A 23,304-nucleotide genomic window follows, 5' to 3' on the forward strand; every position below is an offset into this window, starting at 1 on the left:
CCTTTGGGTGCATCCTGCACACTATTATATTACAGTCCAGGTGTTTTACTGAGGAGCTGGATTGCACCTCCTTATCAAAAGCAAAAATACTATAACATCAAAATATTATATCAGTTCAATGCCTTCCTTGGCTCGTATCCCCACTGGGATTTATTGATCTCCCTGGATCTTAACACCTTCTGGCTTTTCTAGCTGAGCACGGCTTGCGTCAAGCCTTTTCCCCTCTCAGCTCTCTTTATCTGCTTAACACGTTTTTATCACCTCATTAGCTTTGCCAGCACTGCTCTGGTTTTCGGGTGAAACAAATAAACAATGGGAGAACGTTCTTCTTGAGATTAGCTGAGGACTTTCACATACCGTATTCCCCCAGGTCCATGTCCTCTTCACTTATATTATCACTCAGGACACTGCACATTTCCCATTCACCCTCATGGGAACTCTGGCTTAACGTTTCCTCATTTCTCCCAGGCTGTGCTTCCCATCCCCCTCTCTGCAAGTCTGCCAAAATGCCTGCAGCCTTTCCCTGGGGATAATTTCCCAGCCCTTCTCTCTGGGGTTTAAGTTGCCAGTCTCTGTACCTCTCAAGTGCTGTACCACCTTTCCTTAGGTGCTGGCTTCCTGCCATACGCTCATGCTGGGTCTTAGGCACCCTCCGTGACCTGGAAACTCCTTGAGTGATTTGGCTTCTCTCATCAGAGACAGCTGTGTCCTCCTTCTCTTGCTCTCTCCTCCTTTCTCCCTCTCCTCCCAAGTTTGCTAACTTACTTTGCCTATAAGGCAAACTCCCGGGTCTGACTCCACCCTTCTCTAAATTGGTCTCAGGCTTCTCCCTGACCTCTGGAAAGGAGTGATAAGGGCAATTAGTGGTTTTCAGAGCCTTCCCTAATTGGCTCTGCAGCTGTGCTGGGACCTGCCTGGGCTTGCATTCTCTTGGCTGAGCCAGCTGTCCTGGCTCCATGCCGGGTTTTACAGAGCCCTGTGCTGCATTCTGGGGAGTTTTAGCAGTAGTTTTCACTGTGACAAGAGCTTCCCTGTCACACTGCACAAGCCTCGAAAACTTATGATTTTAAAGTGTTTGAGGTTTATTCAGATGAGAATAGACACTGCAGGAATGGGGCAGGGACAGGAAAAGAACTCACGGGGATGGGATGAGAAAACGAGTTCCCGCGGGGACGGGGAAAATATGTCCTTGTGACATTCTCTAGTACCCACAGTGAGCAGCAGGCAGAGGAGGCCTTTCTTCTGTTTCATTGGGCGGAATGGAATGTTTGTCTGCTGTCAGCAGCTCATACTGCAGAAGCACTGAATGTGAGAACAGATTTCCTCAGTCGGACCACTCTGAATCCCGTGGAGTGGGAGTTGTCCCCCTCTCTTTTCTGCTGATGATGCAGAAGTGAGGGTTCTGGTTCTGTACTTGATGGCAACATGCTCTAACACCGAGGTCCCCTGGTTTTTCAGCAGAGGAAAGGAGTACGAGTTGGAGGGGCTAAACACTCTGCTCCAGCCTTGACCAATAGAAGCTTTGCTGTATATTATCCCACCTTGACCCTTGATTGGCATGGTTCTCTTCAGGATCAGTCATCATTCAGATTGGGTGATTCTCATCACTCAGGATTGGCTATGGAGGCCGTGGTATGGGGACTTGGTTTGTCTGTTGCTGGATGAGCCTCTGAAGCTACCAGTGGTACTGGATCTTCTGTGCCAGGGGCTGGTTCTCATGGAAAATCCATCCCGCTTTGGTCTTATGGCTTCGATCTTGAGCAAGCATGGCTAAGGAAGAAGAGTTACAGAAGAGTCATTGCCACCTTATAGCAGGCTTGAAAGAGATCTATTTCCACAGCCTATTTCAGGGTTTTGCATTTGAGTCCTGGTATCTCAGCAGGCAATTTCACTGTTGCTCCCATCTTTACAACAGATTTTGTCATTCTTGCAGGAGGGCTGCGTGAAGGATTTAGTGGCTAGTTCACTACACATTCAGGTGGCAGTTTTGGCTTGTTTTAGGAGCTATGTACAAAATTCTTCTTTGGTGGCTCCTCTGGATATTGTCCAGTTTTTGAGAGGGGTCATCCAGTTGTGACTTCCTGTATGTGTCCCTTGTCTGGAATGGAGTCCTAATTTTGTGCTGTGGTGATTGCAGCAGACTCCGTTTGAGCCGCTTCAGAAGGCTACAGTGAAAGATCTTACATTGAAAATGGTATTGTTTGTGGTGGTTGGTTCAGCACGGTGCATTTCATAGATTCAGGCTCTCTCTTGCTGTGATACATTCCTGTGTTTTATGGAGGCCTGAGTTATGGTGCATCTGGTGCCTTCGTTTTTGCCTAAAGTGGTTTTCGCCTTTCACTTGAATTGGCCTTTCGGGAAGAGGACTATATGGAACAATTTTGTCAGCTTCACCTTTTTGGATGTCTGCAGAGCTTTGTTACTCTACCCGCATGCCACAAACAACTTTTGTCATTCAGTTCACCTGTTTGTTCTCTTCAGCAGTCCTTCTAGAGGCCTGGTGGCTTCTAAGGCAACAGTGGCTCGGTGGCCTCAGGAGGCTTTGTCTTTGGCTTACATCCTGTCACGAAGGCTTTGCCTTTGTCTCTATGGTGCACTCCACTTGGTCGCTGGACACATCCTGGGCCAAGTCACAGATGTTTTCATTGGAGGATATTTGCCAAATGGCTCCATGGTCCTCAGTACATACGTTTGTCAGGCATTACCGAGTGGATGTGTTAGTGTGATCAGAAGCCTCCTTTGAGGCGTCGGTTCTTTCCTTGGTGTCCCACCTGGATTGAGGACTGTTTTGCTACATAGAAACATGAAGGCAGATAAAGATCAAATGGTTCATCCAGTCTGCCCATTCCCAGCATCCACTATCTCCTCCTCTCCTTAAGAGATCCCACGTGCCTGTCCCATGCTTTCTTAAATTCAGACAGTCTTTGTCTCCACCACCTCTACCGGGTGCTTATTACACGCATCTACCACCCTTTCTGTAAAATAGTATTTCCTTAGATTACACTTGAGCCTATCACCTCTTTTCTTCATCCTATGCCCTCTCTTTCCACAGCTTCCTTTCAAATTAAATAGATTTGTCTCATGCACATTTATGCCATGTAGGTATTTAAACCCATTTGTCTGCGGCTGCTGACAGGGAAGGTAAAAATATGTCTTACCTGATAAATTTATTTCCCTTTGTCACAGCAGATAAATCCAGAGCCCCACCCTTCTACTGGGAAGAGGGGGGTTACATCTGTCTCTGTGTATTTGTGCATAGTTGCCTCTTCCCTGGTTTTTAGGTATACAGTTCTGCAGCCATATTTTTCTGCCTTCTTTTGTTTTCTTGTGAAAAGGGAGCTCTTGTAGTGGTTGGTTCCTTTTGGCTTTGCTAGAGAAATACTGAGTGGTCTCAGAGCATGCTATTCTAGGTCATAGAACACAATTTGGTACTCTCTATCTTCACCTGATGGTGGATGAACTTAACCCATGTGTCTGGATTCATCTGCTGTGACTAAGGGAAAGAAAATTATCAAGTAAGACATAATTTTACCTTTGCACCCAGAATGCTCCAAATTAGCTGTTTTTGCGTTATGCACTACCAAGACATTTTCAGCATTACTAACCAGTTAAGTGCTCCTGAAAATGAGCAATTAGCTCCTAAAAAGTGATTTAACCAGCTAGGAGCCATTTCTGGCTGGTTAAATTGCTTTGGATATTGATCCCTACATTTTTCTAGCATCTGCTTGCAAGGAAATTTTATAAGTGCTTACTTGAACACTTTGGGGTTCATAATAATAATTAAAAAAAAACATCTGAAAAGTGTCCTAAATGGCTACTTGGACAATCAAAAAGCCTGATCGTCTAAGTACCCATAACCAAAGCTGGTTTTTAGATCTATCTAAAACCAGCCTAGGCCTTTCCCCTGCGTCTAGAAGCACAGAGAGAAAAGAGTCGTGTTTAGAGGAGAGGAAAGGGCGGGAGGTGGGCCGACATACACCTAGGCGTACAACACATATAACCAAAACATTTGACAGGTTGCCTAGTCGTCACTTATACCTTTTTGACTTAGACGAAGTCAAACCAGGTCTAAGTGCCGAAAAAGGAGCCGCTGACCTGATGGCCACTGGCGCGATCAGTTCAGCGGCCCAGCAACCTACCCACTGCAACCACCGTGGCAGGAGAGATGCCTCATCTCCCCTACCGTGATGCGATCACCCCTCTACCCAAATTGCCGCGACCCGCAGCAGGAGAGATGCCCAATCTCTCCTGCCAAGGGTTGTGGCAGTTCGGGTACAGGAATGATTGCATCGCGGCAGGGGAGATGGCCAATCTCTCTTGCCGTGATACATCACCACCCCCGACGATATCGGGGCAAGAGGGAGCCCAAGCCCTCTTGCCCCGGCGATCGTGCCCCCCCGATTCGGTATGGCCAGGAGGGAGCCCAAGACCTCCTGGCCCCTGCGACACCCCCGACTCAATATGGCCAGGAGGGAGCCCAAGCCCTCCTGGCCCCGGCAAATCCCCCCCCCCCGACTCGATATGGCCAGGAGGGAGCCCAAGCCCCTGCGACACCCCCGACTGTATTGGGCCAGGAGGGATCCCAAGCCCTCATGGCCCCGGCGACCCCCCCTACCCCAAGCCCTCCTGTCTCCGGCAACCCCCCTCCCCCCTACTTGATATGGCCAGGAGGGAGTCTAAGCCCTCCTGGCCCCGGCAACCCCCCCCCCCCCCCCCCCACTGACTCGATATGGCCAGGAGGGAGCCCAAGCCCTACTGGCCCCGGCAATTCCCCCCCCCCCGACTTGATATAGCCAGGAGGGAGCCCAAGCCCTCCTGGCCCCTGCAACACCCCCGACTGGATTGGGCCAGGAGGGAGCCTAAGCCCTCCTGGCCCCGGCAACTCCCCCCCCCCGACTCGATATGGCCAGGAGGGAGCCCAAGCCCTCCCGGCCCCAACAATTCCCCCCTTACTCGATATGGCTAGGAGGGAGCCCAAGCCCTCCTAGCCCCTGCAACACCCCCGACTGGATTGGGCCAGGAGGGAGCCTAAGCCCTCCTGTCCCCGGCAACTTCCCCCAACTCGATATGGCCAGGAGGGAGCCCAAGCCCTCCTGGCCCCTGCGACACCCCCGACTGGATTGGGCCAGGAGGAAGCCCAAGCCCTCATGGTCCCGGTGACCCCCTACCCCCCACCCCCCACTACAATATGGGCAGGAGGGATCCCAAGCCCTCCTGCCCTCGACACAACCCCCCCTCCCCCCAATGACCGCCCCACCAGAACCCCCGATCGGCCCATTAAGCAGCATTATGGCCTTAACATGTGTTAAAGGAATTAGTGCTTGTTAAATGATTAGCCCATTCTATACCTATAGGCTTTTAGCATTTAGTGCATATTAAGGCCACAACGCTGCTTGATGAATTTCCCTTTAAGTGCAAAACATTTCACCAAACTCCTAATTTAGGTGTTTAAATGGTGGGTGACAACAGGGGTAGATTTAGGGCAGTGTGCCACAAACCTTTTGAAGGACAAGGCACACTAGATGCAGGGCTGCGGCTGGAGGGCATCCGGAAATGCGTTGACGTCGATGTGATGACATCACACACATGTGTGATATCATCATGTCAACGTCCGTACATGTGTGAAGGTCCAGCCGTGGCTCTGAGCCTCCTATTACCACCAGTGGAGGGGGGGAGAGATGTGAAGAGGAGGAGAGGCCCCGGCTGACTGCCTATAGGACGCGTCTCTTGCCATGAGAGGCACTTCCTATAAGCAGTTTGCTGGCGCTTGGAGCACACCTGGAATCTGCTGTGGCACACAGTTTGCGATACACTGATTTAAGGCAAGGGAAAAAAGTTAGGAGCTTAGCACTGATTTTCAGCTTAGCTCATTAATCTAGGCAAATAAATGACAGGCCTCAATTTATAAGCATTTTTTAAGACTCTGTTTAGGCTCCTAAGTTTGAATGAAAATATGTCATAAATTTAGAAGGCTAATCCCCCCATTTTTTACAAAACCGTAGCACATTTTTTAGCGCTGGCCGCAGCGGTAATAGCTCTAACACACATAGAATTTCTATGAGCATCGGAGCTGTTACCGCCACAGCCAGCGCTAAAAGGGAAGGGGGTCTTGTATACCGTCTTTTTGTCACTTTAGCATTTCAAAGCTGACATTCAAAGCGGTGGGCACTGGAGGATTAAGTGACTTGCCCAGGGTCACAAGGAGCAGCACCAGGATATGATCTCACAACCTCTGGGTGCAAAGGCAGCAGCTCAACCAGTGAGCCACAGCCCTTCCTCTGGTTTTGTAAAAGGGGGGGGTGACATAGGGGCATACATGTAAAAGCTCAGCTTTATATGACTATTGGGCCTCTGTACCTGATACAGGATTTACTGTAATTTACTGTGAATTTCTCCAAACTCCTCTTGAATTAAATCTGACATTGTATTGGTCCAGCGGTCAGTAATGGGTGTTATCATTTGCCAGAGTTCTTCCATACAGGACCAAAGCTGGAAGTCACATCTCTCTGTAGGATTTCAAACTTCATGAGCTCATTGCCCTTTTTATCCACCTCTCAGGTTTTCACAGGGATCTTCACAGCTGAAATGGTCTTGAAACTCATAGCCATGGACCCATACTATTATTTCCAAGAGGGCTGGAATATCTTTGATGGCTTCATTGTATCCCTCAGTTTAATGGAACTGGGCTTACAAGGTGTGGAAGGGCTTTCGGTGTTGCGGTCCTTCCGACTGGTATTCCTCTCATTTTCCTTTTTTTTTAAAAAAAAAAGCTAATAATTTTTCTTTTATGTCTGTGCATGCCATAAGCTGAGATCTAGAAAGGGAAAGGGGGATGGTGGTACAACGTAGCATTCAGGCATAACTAACTCACAAATATATATTTGGCACTAACATTTAGGGACCCATTCAGCTAAGGGATATTAGTGTGCACTAAGGCCCTGATTCTATAATCAGTAGGCACCGTTGGAGACGGCACCTCCCAGATATCAATCAAAGGTAGGCGCTGTTTATAGAATTGTGCCTAACTCAACTTAGGGTTTTCCAGGCCTAATTTACCGGCGCCTAATACAGACTCCTACTGACGCCTAGCTCATTCCAAGCCCAAATGTCCCCAACCATGCCCTCTTTTCAGTTAGGTGCCATGTTAGTATACCGATTTCCGTGCAGCACTTAATTGTTTTAAATTGGCTTTTAATGGTGTTTTCAATTATCAAGCCATTAAAACTAACTAGAAAATGTTAAGCTTTGTGTGGAAATTGGCTTGATGCCGCTTGGCGCCATTTATAGAACCAGGGCCTACTGTGTGTGCCATGTGGCCTCGTTTGTATAAAATAGGGCATTCAACATATCTATTAAATGTCCATTAGCACATGCTAAGTTTTAGTGAAAGGGCCTCTTAGATAACTGTGCAGTATTCGTAAAACTTCAGACAGAAAAGTTTCACAGTGCACTTCAGTATAATTTTTACATGCAGACTGAAATAGGGCTTAACATTCTAGGCAAAAATTTCACATGTCCCATGGTCTCAATGCAAATATGGAAATTAATTTGAAAAGCAAGTTTGAAAAGTGCACGCGTAGTATGACAAAATGGCACATTTCCCCTCCTGATACAGAAGTTATGAGGAAAAGATATCGAACATACAGCAGGGGACGATCCGAAGCAAACTTTGGATCGTCCCCTGCTGTATGTTCGACATCTTTTCCTCAAGTCTTCTGTATCGGGATTGCGCTCCCCGTCTTAGAGGCCCTTCTGGACATTTCCCTCTCCCTCCATTTGCAAACTCGTGTTTGTCTGTTCAGGGAATCAGTGTGAAAACACATGGTAAAATGTATCTCGTTAGGGTACAGGGCTGACTGAAGCGTCTGTTTGTGCGTCTTTATGTGCGCTTTTCTACCTATCCCTTGTATTTTATAACTTGGCGCCTAAATTTAAGCATCATTTGCATGCTTATATACCAGTGTAAATGTACATGGGCATGTGCACCTGTAAGGTGCTCACTCTGTGCTTTTTTTGTAAATGACGTGTGCAACCTGCACACAGGAGGTGTGTGCACGGGGGTGCAGCATGGGCAGGACTAGCATATATATATGCATAACTTACAGAATACTGTAAGTTACATGCTAAAGTGCCACATTTAGGCACACACGCTTACTTCTGCTGTTGACAATGGCAAAAGTAGGCATGCCTAACTGTAGAGATGTAGATGCCTGCTTAGCTGGTGTTCTATAATCTGGTGCCCAGATGCCATTATAGATTTAGCGCTCAGTGTTTTGCATCTAGACACCTAACTTCTTGCACCCATTATAGAATTGTCCCCGTGTGCACAGACTGATAGATGGAGACGCCTGAATAGATGCTATCATTTGGGTGAAAGACATCTTGCGAAGTTAATGTTCTGGGGCCAGATTCTATAAATGGTGCTGAAAATTTGGCACTGATAAAATTAAGCATTCAGCGCTATTCTTTAAAGGGCACTTCAGGATGAACACTCATAAGAACATAAGCAGTGCCTCCGCCGGGTCAGACCATAGGTCCATCCTGCCCGGCAGTCCGCTCCCGCGGCGGCCCAAACAGGTCATGACCTGTCTGAATCACCAGAAGGGGCCCCCTTGCCACCTTGGTTTCTCATTGAAGTCTTATCTTCCCATCGAAGTCCTAACCCTCTGGTCTTGCACATGCACAACCTGGTTGGGTTTCTATACTTATTACCTGGTTAGCTTTCTATACTTGTGTTACATCCCAGCACCTCTCTCAGTATCCCATGATCCCTTTATCCCTCAGGAATCCGTCCAATCCCTGTTTGAATCCCTGTACCATACTCTGCCTGATCACTTCCTCAGGTAGCGCATTCCAAGTGTCCACGACCCTTTGGGTGAAAAAAAACTTCCTTGCATTTGTTTTGAACCTATCTCCCTTCAGTTTCTCCGAATGCCCCCTCGTACCTGTTGTCCCCTTCAGTCTGAAGAATCTGTCTCTATCCACCCTCTCTATGTCCCTCATGATCTTGAAGGTCTCTATCATATCTCCCCTGAGCCTCCTTTTTTCCAGAGAGAAGAGCCCCAGCCTATCCAACCTCTCGGCGTATGGGCAGTGTTCCAGCCCTCTTACCAGTTTCGTTGCTCTCCTTTGGCCTCTCTCAAGTACCGCCATGTCCTTCTTGAGGTGCGGCGACCAATACTGAATGCAGTATTCCAGATGTGGACGCACCATCGCTCGATACAATGGCATGATGACTTCCCGCGTCCTAGTTGTTATGCCCCTCTTTATGATGCCCAGCATCCTGTTGGCTTTTTTCGAGGCTGCTGCGCACTGTGCAGATGTCTTCAGTGATGCATCCACCAGCACACCCAAGTCTCTCTCAAGTCTGCTGTCTCCCAACAATGCCCCCCCCAATTTGTAGTTGAACAAAGAATAATTTATTTAAAGAATAATTTATTTAAAGAATAATGAGTGCCGAGTTTGGCAATCATCTTTGAGCACGTAGTCTTAACGCCAGATGAAGCCTGGTGTGCATCCTGGCGTGCAGACTGGGCGCAGATCCCTGTTGTTCCATAACATCGTGCACACGATGTTTTGAACGCCCGTGATCCATCCATGCCCTTCACATTGCCACACCTCTCTTGAGTTGTGCACGATCCAGATTAGGTATCCATTGTTACAGAATAGCATGTAGACTGATTGGCACCCAAATCATAATTAGTGGCAATTAAGTGATTGTTAGGTCCAATAACTAAATTATTGGAGCCCATTAACTAATTAATTTTGGGCACCCTGTTTAGAATCTGCAGGCATGTTTAGTTGTGATCCAAAATCTCCATGCTTATTATTCCTTGAATCACGGTGAAAGAATCTTCCTTCCTAATTCCTGTGGAGCACCTTGAAGCCCTCCCTCTAAGACTTCCTTTCCTCACGTAGGCATCCCCCCCCCCCGGGCATCCTCTCAAAGGATTCATTTTCCCCATGGCACAAGAATCCAGTCCCCAGCCCCTTACCCACTCCCCTTCTCCTCTGTAAGTGTGACTGCCATTTTGAAAGGCTGAGTCTTGATAGGCAAGAGGGACTTGAGAGCCTGTCTGCCCTCACCACTGCCACTGGCATTGCCGTTAGGGGCACATCTGCAGTTTTGTACACATATTATGGTAAGATGGAAAAAAGGACAATTTTTAAGTAATTAGATTTATGTAGTTATAAACCAGTGTTACTCCATAAATCTTGGAATACACCTTATTTATTTTTAGCTTTCATTCCTGGGACAGATGTGATTTGGAGGGGTGGTATGCTCTGATCAGTGAGTTGTATAAGAATATTAAGTGAGACTTTGATGTCTTTAGTTCTTAAAGAATATAGAGGATTCAGAAAAGCAGCAAAACTCATAAGTGGGTGGGAATGCTTAACTAATCCAGAGAGATGAGAATGAGTTGTGAGATATTCATCGCACACAGGTGATTATAGTTAGGGCTTCTGATTTTAGATTTTAAGTGATAAATACTGATAAATACTGATAAACACCTCGATACAAAAAAAAAAGAAAAAGATAAACACCAAAAATGCTATTTCCCCAATAACCTCTCACCCCTCCACTAGTCTGCCTTATATCTCCTATTCTGTTTCTTTGCCTCTTACATACTATTGAGTCTCCAGCTGAACACATGTATGTATTCAAATTCAACAACAAAGGTCATCTGCCCATGCCTTTTTTGTGCCAATGTAGCATACTGACACCTTTCTTTATTTCCCCGGCAATTAAACCTTACCTCTTTGGCAGTGGCAGAACAGAAGCCCTAATTATAAGAACATAAGAACATAAGAAGTTGCCTCCGCTGAGGCAGACCAGAGGTCCATCTCGCCCAGCGGTCCGCTCCCGCGGCGGCCCATCAGGCCCATTGCCTGTGCAGTGGTCCCAGACTATCCCTATGACCTACCTCTACTCCTATCTGTGCCCCTCAATTCCTTTATCCTCTAGGAATCTATCCAAACCTCCTTTGAATCTATCCAAGCATTGTACAGGTAGTCAAAGGGGCCCTGTGCAGGTTGTCCATGAAACTTATTGAGCTAGAAGGTAGAAGTTAAAATCAATCAGAGTTCTCTTTATATTAAAATCAAGGGAGAGACACTTTATTACCGTCGAAGTGATATGCCTCCTGAATTCATCTTCAATCAAGTTGAACAGAGGCATAGTCCATAAAGGTGTTTAAAGATCATAGTAAGCTTCTAGGATGTGTGGAAGAAAGTTGATGATGATGGACAATTGTCTTTATTCATTCAAAAGAACTATTCAGCTACATAATATATATATATATTTTTTCTCTTTAACACCGCTAGTTGAGAGTCTTCAAGCTGGCAAAGTCCTGGCCAACACTGAACATGCTCATTAAGATCATTGGGAATTCCGTGGGTGCCTTAGGAAATCTGACGCTGGTGTTGGCCATCATTGTCTTCATCTTTGCTGTGGTGGGCATGCAACTCTTTGGCAAGAGCTACAAGGACTGCGTGTGCAAGATCAATAGCGAGTGTGTACTCCCACGCTGGCACATGAATGACTTCTTCCATTCCTTCCTCATTGTCTTCCGAGTGCTGTGTGGCGAGTGGATAGAGACCATGTGGGACTGCATGGAGGTGGCAGGACAGGCCATGTGCTTGATCGTTTTCATGATGGTGATGGTCATCGGAAACCTGGTGGTCAGTGAAGACTTGGAAGTATTCCTTTATTCTATTTTCCTGTAGAGTATAGAATTTTAACTTTGGTTGAATTGCATTCATGCAACAACAATGCCCAGCCTCAGTGGCGTAGTAAGGGGGGGGGCGTTCCGCCCCGGCCACCATCATCCCTCCTCCTTTATGCCTACCCACCTCTTCCCACACCTTTCCCTACCGCACGACATTCCCTACCTCACCGTTGTGAGCAACAACTTCAATGTGCTCCTCGTAACCGCGTCGGCTCCTGCTGACATCACTTCCAGGTGCCGTGCATAGGTAATGACATCAGAGGGAGAGCCGACGCGGTCGTGAGGAGCACATTGAAGTTGTTGCTCGCATGGTGAACAACTAGAGGTATGGGGAAAGGGAGGGGCGTGTGTGCAGCAGAGGGGGATGGGGAAGGAACAGGGGGGGCTCTGGGCGCGTCTCGCCCTTGCCATGCCACTGCCCAGCCTTAGTTTTAGCAGCTATATTCAGGTTCTTCAACATTGCTCTTTTGTACTACTCAATACACTGATATAAATTTGGCAAACAAGACCAATAATAATTAGTAACTTAATACTTTTTGGACTAGCTTTGGAAGTTAACGCTCTCTTCTTCAAGTCCAAACAGAATGAGCAGATCATAGTAAGAGATGACATTTCTGGAGAATAAGTAACACACTAGTGCCTAATAACCTTCCTGAGATGTGTCTCGGTCTGGGCTAACCTAGGGGGTGTCTCTCTTTGACAGGCTCCATTGTTTCTTGGCATCTGGCACTTCCACCTGAGAAAGAAAAACATAGTAACATAGTAGATGACGGCAGATAAAGACCCGAATGGTCCATCCAGTCTGCCCAACCTGATTCAATTTAAATTTTTTAAAATTTTTTCTTCTTAGCTATTTCTGGGCAAGAATCCAAAGCTTTACCCGGTACTGTGTTTGGGTTCCTACTGCCGAAATCTCAGTTAAAACCTACTCCAGCCCATCTAAACCCTCCCAGCCACTGAAGCCCTCTCCAGCCCATCCTCTCCCAAACGGCCATATACAGACATAGACTGTGTAAGTCTGCCCAGTAGTGGCCTTAGTTCAATATTTAATATTATTTTCCGATTCTAGATCCTCTGTGTTCATCCCACGCTTCTTTGAAGTTTTAATGGATATGATTTCCTTCTCTTTTTCTCAGGAAAAGCAAAAATACACAAGTGTAACCGTGAGCAAGGGTGGCTGATAATATGTACAAATTTTATGAAATTATATAAATATAGATTCATAGAAAGTACTGACAGTATGTTTAAACAATTGGGATATTAATTCTTATAAAGCATAATGCTAAAAAAAAAAGAATCTTGTATGTTTTTTTCACTAGTTATCTGATGGCCATTTAGATTATTTGGGCACTCACATGACTTTACCATCTTGGTATAGGAAAATGATGTTGTTTCCCCTTTCTCCACAATGGTTATCCCCTCACCATTGTACTCCAAGTCTCGCTGTGCTCTGCCCTCAGATCTCAAGACTAAGATATGTTGCAGAAGCACACATCTATATTTGCCCATCCCCCTGGGATCTAAGTGAATCTAAGGGAATTTGGATTACATTCAGGTATACAATAGAGGGCTTGCAACATATATCACATTTTCTCTCTCAGTCTTAGCTATTTTACAGGCTGTTTGTATAGTAATGTGAGAATAACTTCTTAGTAAAGTCAGGAAGTAGTATTTCCTGTTCCATGCAGATCCTTCTAGTCTGTAACTTCTTTCTCAAGATTCACAGAATGTGTCTGATGGTTCGCATTATATTGTAGAAATTAGCAAGTTTTACCCTTTGGATTTGAAGTTTCACCTAAAGAATACTCTTCTCTACCAAACTGATGGAGAAAGAGTAGATTGCCAATGTATCAGAATGATAAGGTGACAGAGAACTGCACGGAAAGTGTCTTAATTGGCCCTGACTGGCTTAGGCACCTAAGGCCCTTCCCATAAGAGGGGTCTTAGGCGCCAGGGCCAATCAGAGCCTTTGGCCCCTCCCCAGCGCATCCCAGGATGAACTGGGAAGGAGAAGGCTGACATTATGAAAGGTGGGCCTGCCGGTGGGAGAGAGTCTAAACAAATAATGGGGAAAACCAAAAACTTGGTACTCTATTAATAAGAGTGATTAAAGAGAAACATTTGCAAAACTGTATAGAATCATTTTTCAGATGTTTTAACCATACTTTTACACTGGTTAAACTGTCATCACTTTAAAGTGAAAAATATACTTAGAGACATAAAGCAAAAACAAGGGGGCAAGACCTCAAGAATATCGCCTCACCATCCAGTCATCGCATATAATGAAGTTAAGTGAAAAATCAAAATTCTTCGCTGCAAACTAGCACATAAACTTTCTTATACTGTTATAAGTTCTTAGCTTGAAATACTCTCTTAGCTTTGACTAAGATGAGTTCTTAGCTTGAAATACTCTAACAGCATAAGAAAGTTTATGTGCTAGTTTGCAGCGAAGAATTTTGATTTTTCACTTAACTTCATTATATGCGATGACTGGGTACTGAGGCGATATTCTTGGGGTCTTGGCCCCTTGTTTTGCTTCTGTGTCTCTGAGAATATTTTTGACTTTAAAGTGTTGACAGTTTAACCAGTGCAAAAGTATAGCTAATACATTTGAAGAGTGATTCTCTGCGGTGGGAGGGAGTGGGCATCTTTCCCGCCAGATTGTTATTGAAGTTATGGGGTTGATGTCGGGATGGGCTACCGGGAGTTCGGGGAGTGTCAGGGTGGGGCAACGGGTGTTCGGGGAGTGCTGCAGTTTGGAGTAGGGTGTCGGGGTTTGATGGGGCCTGGCAGCAGGAAGGAATGGGCATCCCTCCTGCCAATTGTGCTGAGAAAAGGTACAGGAGGGTGTGGGAGTTGTCGAGGGATGTTGGGGGGTGGAGAAGTGTAGGGCAGGGGTCTCTGTGTAGGGAGATTTGGGATTGGTGAGTGAGAGGGAGGGAAAGAGGAATCGGATATCCCTACCGGTTCAACTGATCCTGGCAGGGGAATCCCCCATCAGCTGAGCCAGCAGGACTCCCCGAAACGGCTCAGCTGATTGGGGTTTCCCTGCCATAATTAGACAAGGTAGTTGGGTACATTTGCAAACTTGCTTTTGTGCATTTTTGATGTGGATGCTTTTATTTTTGAAAATGGCCAAAAAAGATAGACTTCCAAAACGTCTATATAGGTCATTTTCAAAAATAAAGATCGACGTCTGGCTGTTTTGAAAATGGACATTTTCTGTACTGGATTTCTGGACGTTTGTTCCAAAACTTTCAAATTTGACTTAGACATCCTATCAAAAATGCCCCTTATAGTTTTAATGCCCCAGCCCAAACACACTCCTGGGGAAAACCTGCTTGTAAAATAGCTAGATATAGCTTGGTCACAGAGTACATGCCTTTATTTAGCCAGTTTGCCCCCTGGCAGTTTTGTCATTTAGCACCCTGGGTGCATAACTAAAGGAGTCGGAATTTGACCCATGCTGAATAATATTCAAATACAATAGGATTCCTCTGTCCTCGGTGGGTTTGCTGTCTAATTTTGTATCTAAGACAATGGAGGGTTAAATGACTTGCCCAAGTGGCAGTAGGATTTAACAGGCTTTCCCTGATTTTCTTTCTGATCTAATCATTAGGCTACTCCATTGAAATCTGACACTTACATTAAACTAAAGGGAAGCCCTCTGTCATTAGTGTTAAGCTGCCGTACAATCATCATTTGTACTTATCTGGTTGAATGAAGTGAAATGGAAAACCCAGTCAAGGACAAACCACCAGTCCCTGTATGCTTGATGCCTGGAGCCTCTTCTTGAGTAAGAAGAGTGTTAGCAACTTGGGGCTAGATTCACTAAACTGACCTACCGATCTGGGTCCGATCCAGGTCCAGGGGGCTGATTCACGATGCGTCTTCATGCAAATGAGGATGATTGGAATCACGCCCCCCATCCCACTGCAGGGATCTCTGTAGATGGTCTGTGCATGCTTACAGAGCAGCAACCTTTTTTTAAAAAAACTTTTTTACTTCTCTTTTTCTTTGTGAGCCTGTAGTTTTAACCTGCTTTAAACCCACGGGCTAAAACCATGGGCTCGCAATGCGGGGAAGGGCAGGAGAGTAGGGGGCAGCGAGAGGAGGCGATTCAGGGCGAGAGCAGGGTGGCGAGTTGGGGTGGCAGGAGAGATTTGGGGCGAGAGCAGGGTGGTGAGTCGGAGCAGCAGGAGAGATTCGGGACGAGAGCAAGGTGGCAAGAGGAGGAGATTTGGGGCAAGAGCAGGGCGGTGAGAGGAGAGTCGGAGCAGGAGAATCCAGGCAGAGAGCAGTGAGCGACTGGTCCCCAGCAGTCGCTTCTTTTGTTGACCAGGTAGCCCAGTCGGTGTTCCAGATTAGAGAATGACACGATGACAAAATTCATCACCGTTCCCATCCCCGCGAATAACCGCGGGAAACCATTTTCATATCATTCCTTAAGGAGAGAGGGAAGAATCAGAGTATAATTGAGCACAACCACTGACCCTCAAGCTTTGCTTTGAAGAATGCTGGTGTAGAAGGACTGAGGTTGAAATAGACACTAGAAAATGACATGGGATTATTTCCTGCGGTTATCCGCGGGGACGGGAACGGTGATGAATTTTGTCACCGTGTCATTCTCTATTCCAGATTCTTTAGTGAATCGCTGCCTGCCTACATTTGAATGTTGTTCCCCCTCATTTGCATGTACGGATCGGATCGGAGGATGATCGGGATAGAGGATCGGGTCACAATGATGATCGGGTCGCAAAGGGGTCACTAAATGGTCAGGACTTGATCGGTGGGCTTAGAGAATCTAGCCCTTGGATTATTTCCCTCTCTTCCCTTTAGAAAAACTCTAAAGTGAGTTGACTGTGAATGAGGCTTACCAGAAATATTTCAAAGTTTATTAAATATATACAACTCTAGTGATAGTAAGTAACAATAATGCAATTAATCAATGAAAATATTTAAACTTTATGAAACACATTGTATGTCTAAAACAAGCAGCTCTTGTATTTATTTTAAATTCTTATACACTGCCTGCCCGAAAACTATTGAAGTGATGTACTGTACATTCAGGAAGAGTAAGTATTTTTATATAGTATAGTATGTTCTTATAAACATCAGTTAACCATTCAGACAATTTGTGGTACTCATCCCAGTACAATATTATCAATTAAATAAGGATTAGTGATATAGGACATTTTCCATCTCCTGAGCTGTGAGAGCACCTTTCCTCACAGCTTTAAGAAAGACACATTCCAGTCAGCCTGGAGGTTTTCTCCTCAGGCCTTTGCATAATGATCTTGAAGCAGATAAACAATTCTCATTGTCTTCCATACCACTGTACATGCCTTCCTAAATGTCTAAACAATCTTGGGCAGTAACGTCAGGTTTGGAGGTCAGAGGCATCATTGCTTTGAATACAGAGGTCCACAAACTCTCCACCATCCTTATCTTTTCCTGTCCCTCAGTTCATTGCCATTCCTGCAGTAACAGGAAGACTAGAGCCATCCAGTGATTAAATTATTTTCCTTTCATTCTAATCCAGTGGTCTCAAACTCAAACCCTTTGCAGGGCCACATTTTAGATTTGTGGGTACTTGGAGGGCCTCAGAAAAAATAGTTAATGTCTTATTAAAGAAATGACAATTTTGCATGAGGTAAAAATCTTTATAGTTTATAAATCTTTCCTTTTGGCTAAGTTTTAATAATAATATTGTAATTTATAGCTAAAGAGACATATGATCAAGAAACTGTTTTATTTTACTTTTGTGATTATGATAAACATACCGAGGGCCTCAAAATAGTACCTGGCAGGCCGCATATGGCCCCCGGGCCACGAGTTTGAGACTACTGCTCTAGGGGGATAAACTTAATTCCTGCAATACTCTCAACCTCTTGAATGGACTAGCATCCTAATACCTTCCTTATAGTGCCAATCTGGGGGGGTGGAGGGGGGCTACTGGTCTCCCCTGGAAGCTTGCTACATTCTGCAAAGTATTCCTTTCACTTTTTAACAGGTAGCATATCATCTCTTCCAATAACTACTAGAGGGACAGAAATTTCATACCTTAGTGACATAGTAGATTTAAAGGATGTGTACAGAACACGTACAGAAAACTTTTAAATTCTCCTGTCTTCAACATAGAATTTTTGCCTGGCCCAATACTTAAAACTCTTCTAGTTCAATAGCAGCTGCATCCACATCTTCAAGCCCACCACAGGCTAATATTTGGATAAACTTCCTGACCTGTACACCAGGTTTTCAATATTAAGTTTCAACTTTCTTATTTTTTGTTATCCTGCAAATCAAATCAAATGTAAGCTGCTTACAATACAGATTAATATATAAAACAAATAATAAGAAATTTAATAAAAACATTACCATTCCGTAAGCATCTGAAGACCTGGCTCTTCTCCAGAATGTAACCCCGTCCCGCTCCTGGCACTCTCACACCAACCTCTCTTCTCTCATACTTATATAATTCCACTGGAGTTCCGTTCCTTCCCTAACCATGTAAACCGTGTCGAGCTCCATCTGCGGAGATGATGCGGTATATAAACCCAAGATTTAGATTAGATTAGATTAGATAAAAGGGTAAAAGGGGAAGAACTACAATTTGTGATAGAAAAGGAAGGAGGGTGGATAACACAAAAGGTCAGATCTACAGTATATGTTCCCAACATCCTCAGCATCCACAGCTCATAAAAGTTACCATTCTAGCATAGCTTCCTAAAAGGTTTATGTATATCCCCTTGTGGGTCTGGATGGGTTTAGGGCTGCCCTGGCAGCATTCTTCTTTGGGCAGGTTCTGTTGGCCCCTGAATGCTTGGCACTAGGTTCTTTCCTCTGATGGAGAAAGATGGTAGTGTGTGGATGTCCCTTCCTTCCCTCCAGGAAATATCCAAAATGAGTGTGACTGAACAAGGCTGGCTAGAAATATTTCAAAGTTTTATCACATTTTTTACAACTCTAGGTTTATAAGTAACAATACTGCAATTAAGCAGTGGAAATAGTAAGTTTTATGAAACATAACCATGTAAAGAACAAGCATCTCTCATATATTTTATTCATCCATGTTTCCTAATTGATGTATTTCAATTTTATTTGTCATTCTGTTTTATGCTATTTTATCCATATTGTATGTATTCATTTTTTGTTGTGAACCACTTTGAATCTTTTTTGGTATAGCGGTATACAAAAATAAATTATTATTATTATATATGTTCTTATAAAACATCACTTAACCATACTGTACCTATTCCAGCACAACATTATCAACTAAGTAAAGAATAAAGTATCCCATTATAATTAACTTCTCCACTCTACTTCCCTAGCTCACATTCACGGTCTAACACCAGCTCTGGCAGGAGACACATTTCAAATCTGACATATTGTAATCACAAAACAGAAAATAAAATTATTTTTTCTACCTTTTGTTGACTGGTCATTATTCAAATCATGTTGGTCCCAGGCTCTGGTTGTCTTCTGATAACTTGCGTGCCAGGGTCTCCTTTCTTCTTTCTCCGTGTTAACCATCCATCTTCCTTCTCTGTCCTCCCCTTCTGTTTTTCTTCCCTCCCCCGGAGGTCTGGCATCTTTCCTTTTTTCGTCTCCATCCCCACAGCTGCAGCGATGGACCCCACAATCCCCAGATCTACCATCTCTTAATTTCTCAACTACCCTTTCATCCAGCATCTCTCCCTCCTTCTCCACCACCCCAGGGTCTACAAGTTCTCCCTTTCTCTTCCCAACCACCCTCCTATCCACACCAACCCTTGTGTCCAACTTCTCTCTCTTTCTGTTCCTTCCCTCCCTAAATCCCATTATCCACCATCTCTCTCCCTGTCCTCTGTTTTTAGACCCATTATTTCTTCCCCCCAGACCGGTATGTGCATGTCTCTTTGAACCCCCCCTTCTCTTCCTCTCTCCTTGTACTTCTACACCAGGGCCCCCCTCCCCCAAAGGCCTGTCCCTCCCTGAAGGCCTGCATCCCCCCTTGAAGGCCTGCCCCCTTGAAGGTCTGCACCCCCTGAAGGCCTGCATATCCCCCCCACCGAAGGCCTGCGTGTTCCCCTCTGGCCTCCCGGTCTTACTTTTACTTAATTCCAGCAGTGGAGCAGCCTGCAGAGAGGATCGCCGGTGCTAGCATTTCTTGCAGGCTGCCATCGGCCTCCGGAGCTGTCTTCCCTCTACCACTGTCTCGCCCCTCTTCTGACATCAGAGGCAGGATCGTGACAGAGGAAACAACAGCTCCGGAGGCTGATGGCAGCCTGCAAGGATCGCTAGCACTGGTGATCCTCTCTGCAGGCTGCTCTGCTGCTGGAATTAGGTAAATGGAAGTGCGGGAGTCCAGGGGGGAAGCTGGACACCGCAGCACTTCCTGACTGACCCTCTCCCTCGCCCTCTAAAGCAGGAACGGCCGGCCAGCACGAGGCAGCGCTGCAGCTCCTGCTTTAGGGGACAAGGGGGGAGGGTCAGTCACCGAATCAAGAGGCCGATTTTTTTTTTTTTATATCGATTAAAATCTATTCACCCGAAGTGAATTGGTGAATCGATTTGAATCGGAAATCAGGCAGCACTAGTGCCTACTACTTCTTCTTAATCATTTCTTAGTGCTGCTAGACATACACAGTGTTGTACATTAAACATGTAAGAGATAGTCACTGCTCAGCAGAGCTTACAATCTAATCAAAGTAGACAAACAGGACAAATAAGGGATTAGGAAACTGCTTATGGTGGGAATAATTAAAGCAGACATGGGTCCTTTACAAGTAAATAGAAGTTTAAAAAAATTGTCTCAATAAAGTGGGCTTTTAGCCTAGATTTGAATAACATAACATAAAATACAGAACATAATATTGTGCTTATTGACCGTGTAACAAGAAGTTCAACACGGTTTACAAAAAGTTATAAAAGTAAACATGTTACATGAAATAAGATGATTCGTTAAACAGTCAAATATTTAGAAAAAAAGATAGGTCTTCAATTGTTTTCTGAAATGGCCATAGGAATGGGTAGTAAGCAATAGTATTCGGAATTTGTTGTCATGAAGAGCTGCCTGAGATGCCAAAGTATGATTCAGAAATTTCTTACTCCTGCAACCCTGGACAGATGGAAAATTAAACAAAGGATGAGTTCTTCTACTATGTCTGTATGATGCTAAAGAAAATCTATTGACTAAGTAAGAAGGAGCTGTACCATAAACAGCCTTGTAACAGAAACAGCCTAGTTTAAACAATACCCGGGTCTCCATTGGCAGCCAATGCAATTCGCAATCAAATTTCTTCAGGCCGTAAATCATTCTGACCGCTGTATTCTGTATTATTGTAAGTCTTGCTAATTCTTTCTTGGTGACTGTCAGATAGATAATATTACAATAATCGAAAAGACTCAATAGTAATGATTGAACCAGTAATCTAAAAGCAGTAAATTCAAAATAAGGTCTAATTGTTCGCAATTTCCATAATGTGAAGTGGCATTTACGCACTACAACATCTATTGAGCATGCATTGTAAGATGCTGGTCTAAAATAACTCCCAAAATTTTAATCGTTGGATGAATTATATACTGAGTTGAATTTATACTGATAGAAGGTTCAGAAGAAATATTACTAGCAGTCGCCAGAGATGGAGTTTGACATATTGTCTATTCCAGGCATACGGTGCAGCAAGATAGAAGGGAGGTAGTCTAGAGTTGGCAGTAGATGAGAAGGGTACAGCTAAGATAGATTTACTCGATGAACGGAGTGGAGGGAGTGCCTTTATTGGTCTGTGGTTTCATTGTCTCTCAGCTGCCAGATTTCTCTCCCACCTGGAGGGGCCACTGCTCTGTTGCCAGATCTCCTCCCTGCCTGGAGGGAGCACCACTTACATTGCTTTTCTTCTGTTGGGCCTCTATCCTGCTGTTCCAACTTTGGGTTGTGTCCTGTGGGCACCACCTCTCCTTCTTAAACTTTGGCAAGCCCTTCATCTTTGGTACAGGCTTCCATTGATATGGGTAGTATTCCTCCTAATTTCCAGGCTCAGAACCTTTTGTGGGATCCCAGTGATTCTAGCTCACAGAGCCCATGGACTGTAGGTCAACTTCCCCATCCTGGAGGGGCTTCTCCCATCTGAGTTAAATGACAGAGACAATAGTGTGAGATCTCACCCCCAGATTTCCTCTGAAGTTAGGGACTAGGGCAAAATCGTAGCCTTTCTGATTATGGTGAAGTTTGCCTTCCCCAATTAAACAGATTCTTGCTACCTCCTTATGATTATATGTATATTCCAATTCATGCATTCTTACCCTTCAGCTTTGAAGAGTATCCTTATTTATATGTGTACATGATAGTGGTATATGATTTATAAGTATGTGCAGCAGCGAAAGCCAGCAATTTGCATTTTCTGCCCTTATTGTCCCTGCTAATCTGGTACAGCAATTATCTAGTTACCCACTGGTGTTTCAGATTGCAGCTTGTATCTTCTGCTCTCATGGTGCTGTCAGAGTATTCCAGCTTCCAGTAATTGCTCTTTCTTTTACATCCCCCAAAACATTTATTCCACTGATTTGGTCCTTTATCTCCCTAAAACCCCTGGTGGGGAGAAAGGGGTCAGAATCAACAATATCATACTGAGATTTATGCTGAGTAGGTGGGCATTTATCATGACCAACATTAGAGAAACATCTGCTTCCTGAAAGTACAGAGGGCAGTGACTTAGTTATTTATATCTAACTATTATAATATACAGTGCTGCTTCCCCACCCCGGTGGTAAAAGCTCTGACACTCACTATAAGCGTTGAAGCTGTTACTGCCACAGTCAGCACTAAAAACTGTGCTAACGGTTTTGTAAAAGGGAGGAATAAGGGAGGTGCCTCCTTTATTTCCTCACTGTTTTAGAGGGATGTTTGCCAGTGAATTGATACCTTGCTGTGCTGGCCAGTGTTTTAACTTTACAGTTATTGAGCTGTTACATTAGAAAAATCTAAACTCAGCTTAATTTCTTGGGAACGGTCCAGTACACAGTTTTGTCATTTCTTTTCTGAGCCTAGAGCCAGGGCAGCAGGGGCGTTCTGCCCCAGCCCCTTCCTTCCATGCAGAGAAGAGAGGGGAAAGGGTGAGCCTCGAACATGCAGATTAGAGAACAGGCTGATCCGGCCCATCTTCTCCTGTTGTTCCCCTTCCCCTCCTGTTCTGTAAGGACCAGAAAGGAAGAGATAATCCTGAAACAGATACTGCAGAGTGAAGAACGGACAACCCCCCCCCACCCAGAGTGAATTGGCCCAAGCTTTGAACTGGTGAGAAGCAGCAGCACTGCTCTTTAAGCCTCAACCTTGGCATTTCTAATCGCAGTTTTCACATTTGTGCCCATTCAACAACTTTTTGTGTCTGCTACCCAGGCCTTATAGTAGAACAACCCAAGCCTTGATGAAGTTAGAACAGAGATGTCAGTGTAAATCAGTTCTTGCTCTCCTAAAGAAAGATAAGAGCTGCCATTGGATGCAGATATTGTCTGACTCCATAGTATAGCATGCTTACCATGAGATGGGAGTAGCCATATGGTTTTTTTTTTTTTTTTTTTACGATTCCCTTGCACA

The 23,304-nt window shown here is 44.9% G+C and overlaps 1 protein-coding gene across 6 annotated transcripts in view; it reads left to right on the plus strand.

Annotated features, from left to right (window-relative positions):
• SCN8A (sodium voltage-gated channel alpha subunit 8) overlaps positions 1-23,304 on the plus strand; it is a 411,930-nt gene that overhangs the window by 279,444 nt on the left and 109,182 nt on the right. For 5 of the 6 annotated variants that reach the window (XM_033938385.1, XM_033938387.1, XM_033938388.1 and 2 more), the window contains 2 exons: positions 6,559-6,732; positions 11,326-11,700. In XM_033938385.1, coding sequence (XP_033794276.1) covers positions 6,559-6,732; positions 11,326-11,700 — 549 coding nt within the window. The remainder of the gene's footprint in view (positions 1-6,558; positions 6,733-11,325; positions 11,701-23,304) is intronic. The other variant, XM_033938386.1, reaches the window with a different exon arrangement.

The sequence above is a fragment of the Geotrypetes seraphini genome, chromosome 3 (genome assembly GCF_902459505.1).
Source record: "Geotrypetes seraphini chromosome 3, aGeoSer1.1, whole genome shotgun sequence".
Taxonomy (NCBI): domain Eukaryota; kingdom Metazoa; phylum Chordata; class Amphibia; order Gymnophiona; family Dermophiidae; genus Geotrypetes; species Geotrypetes seraphini.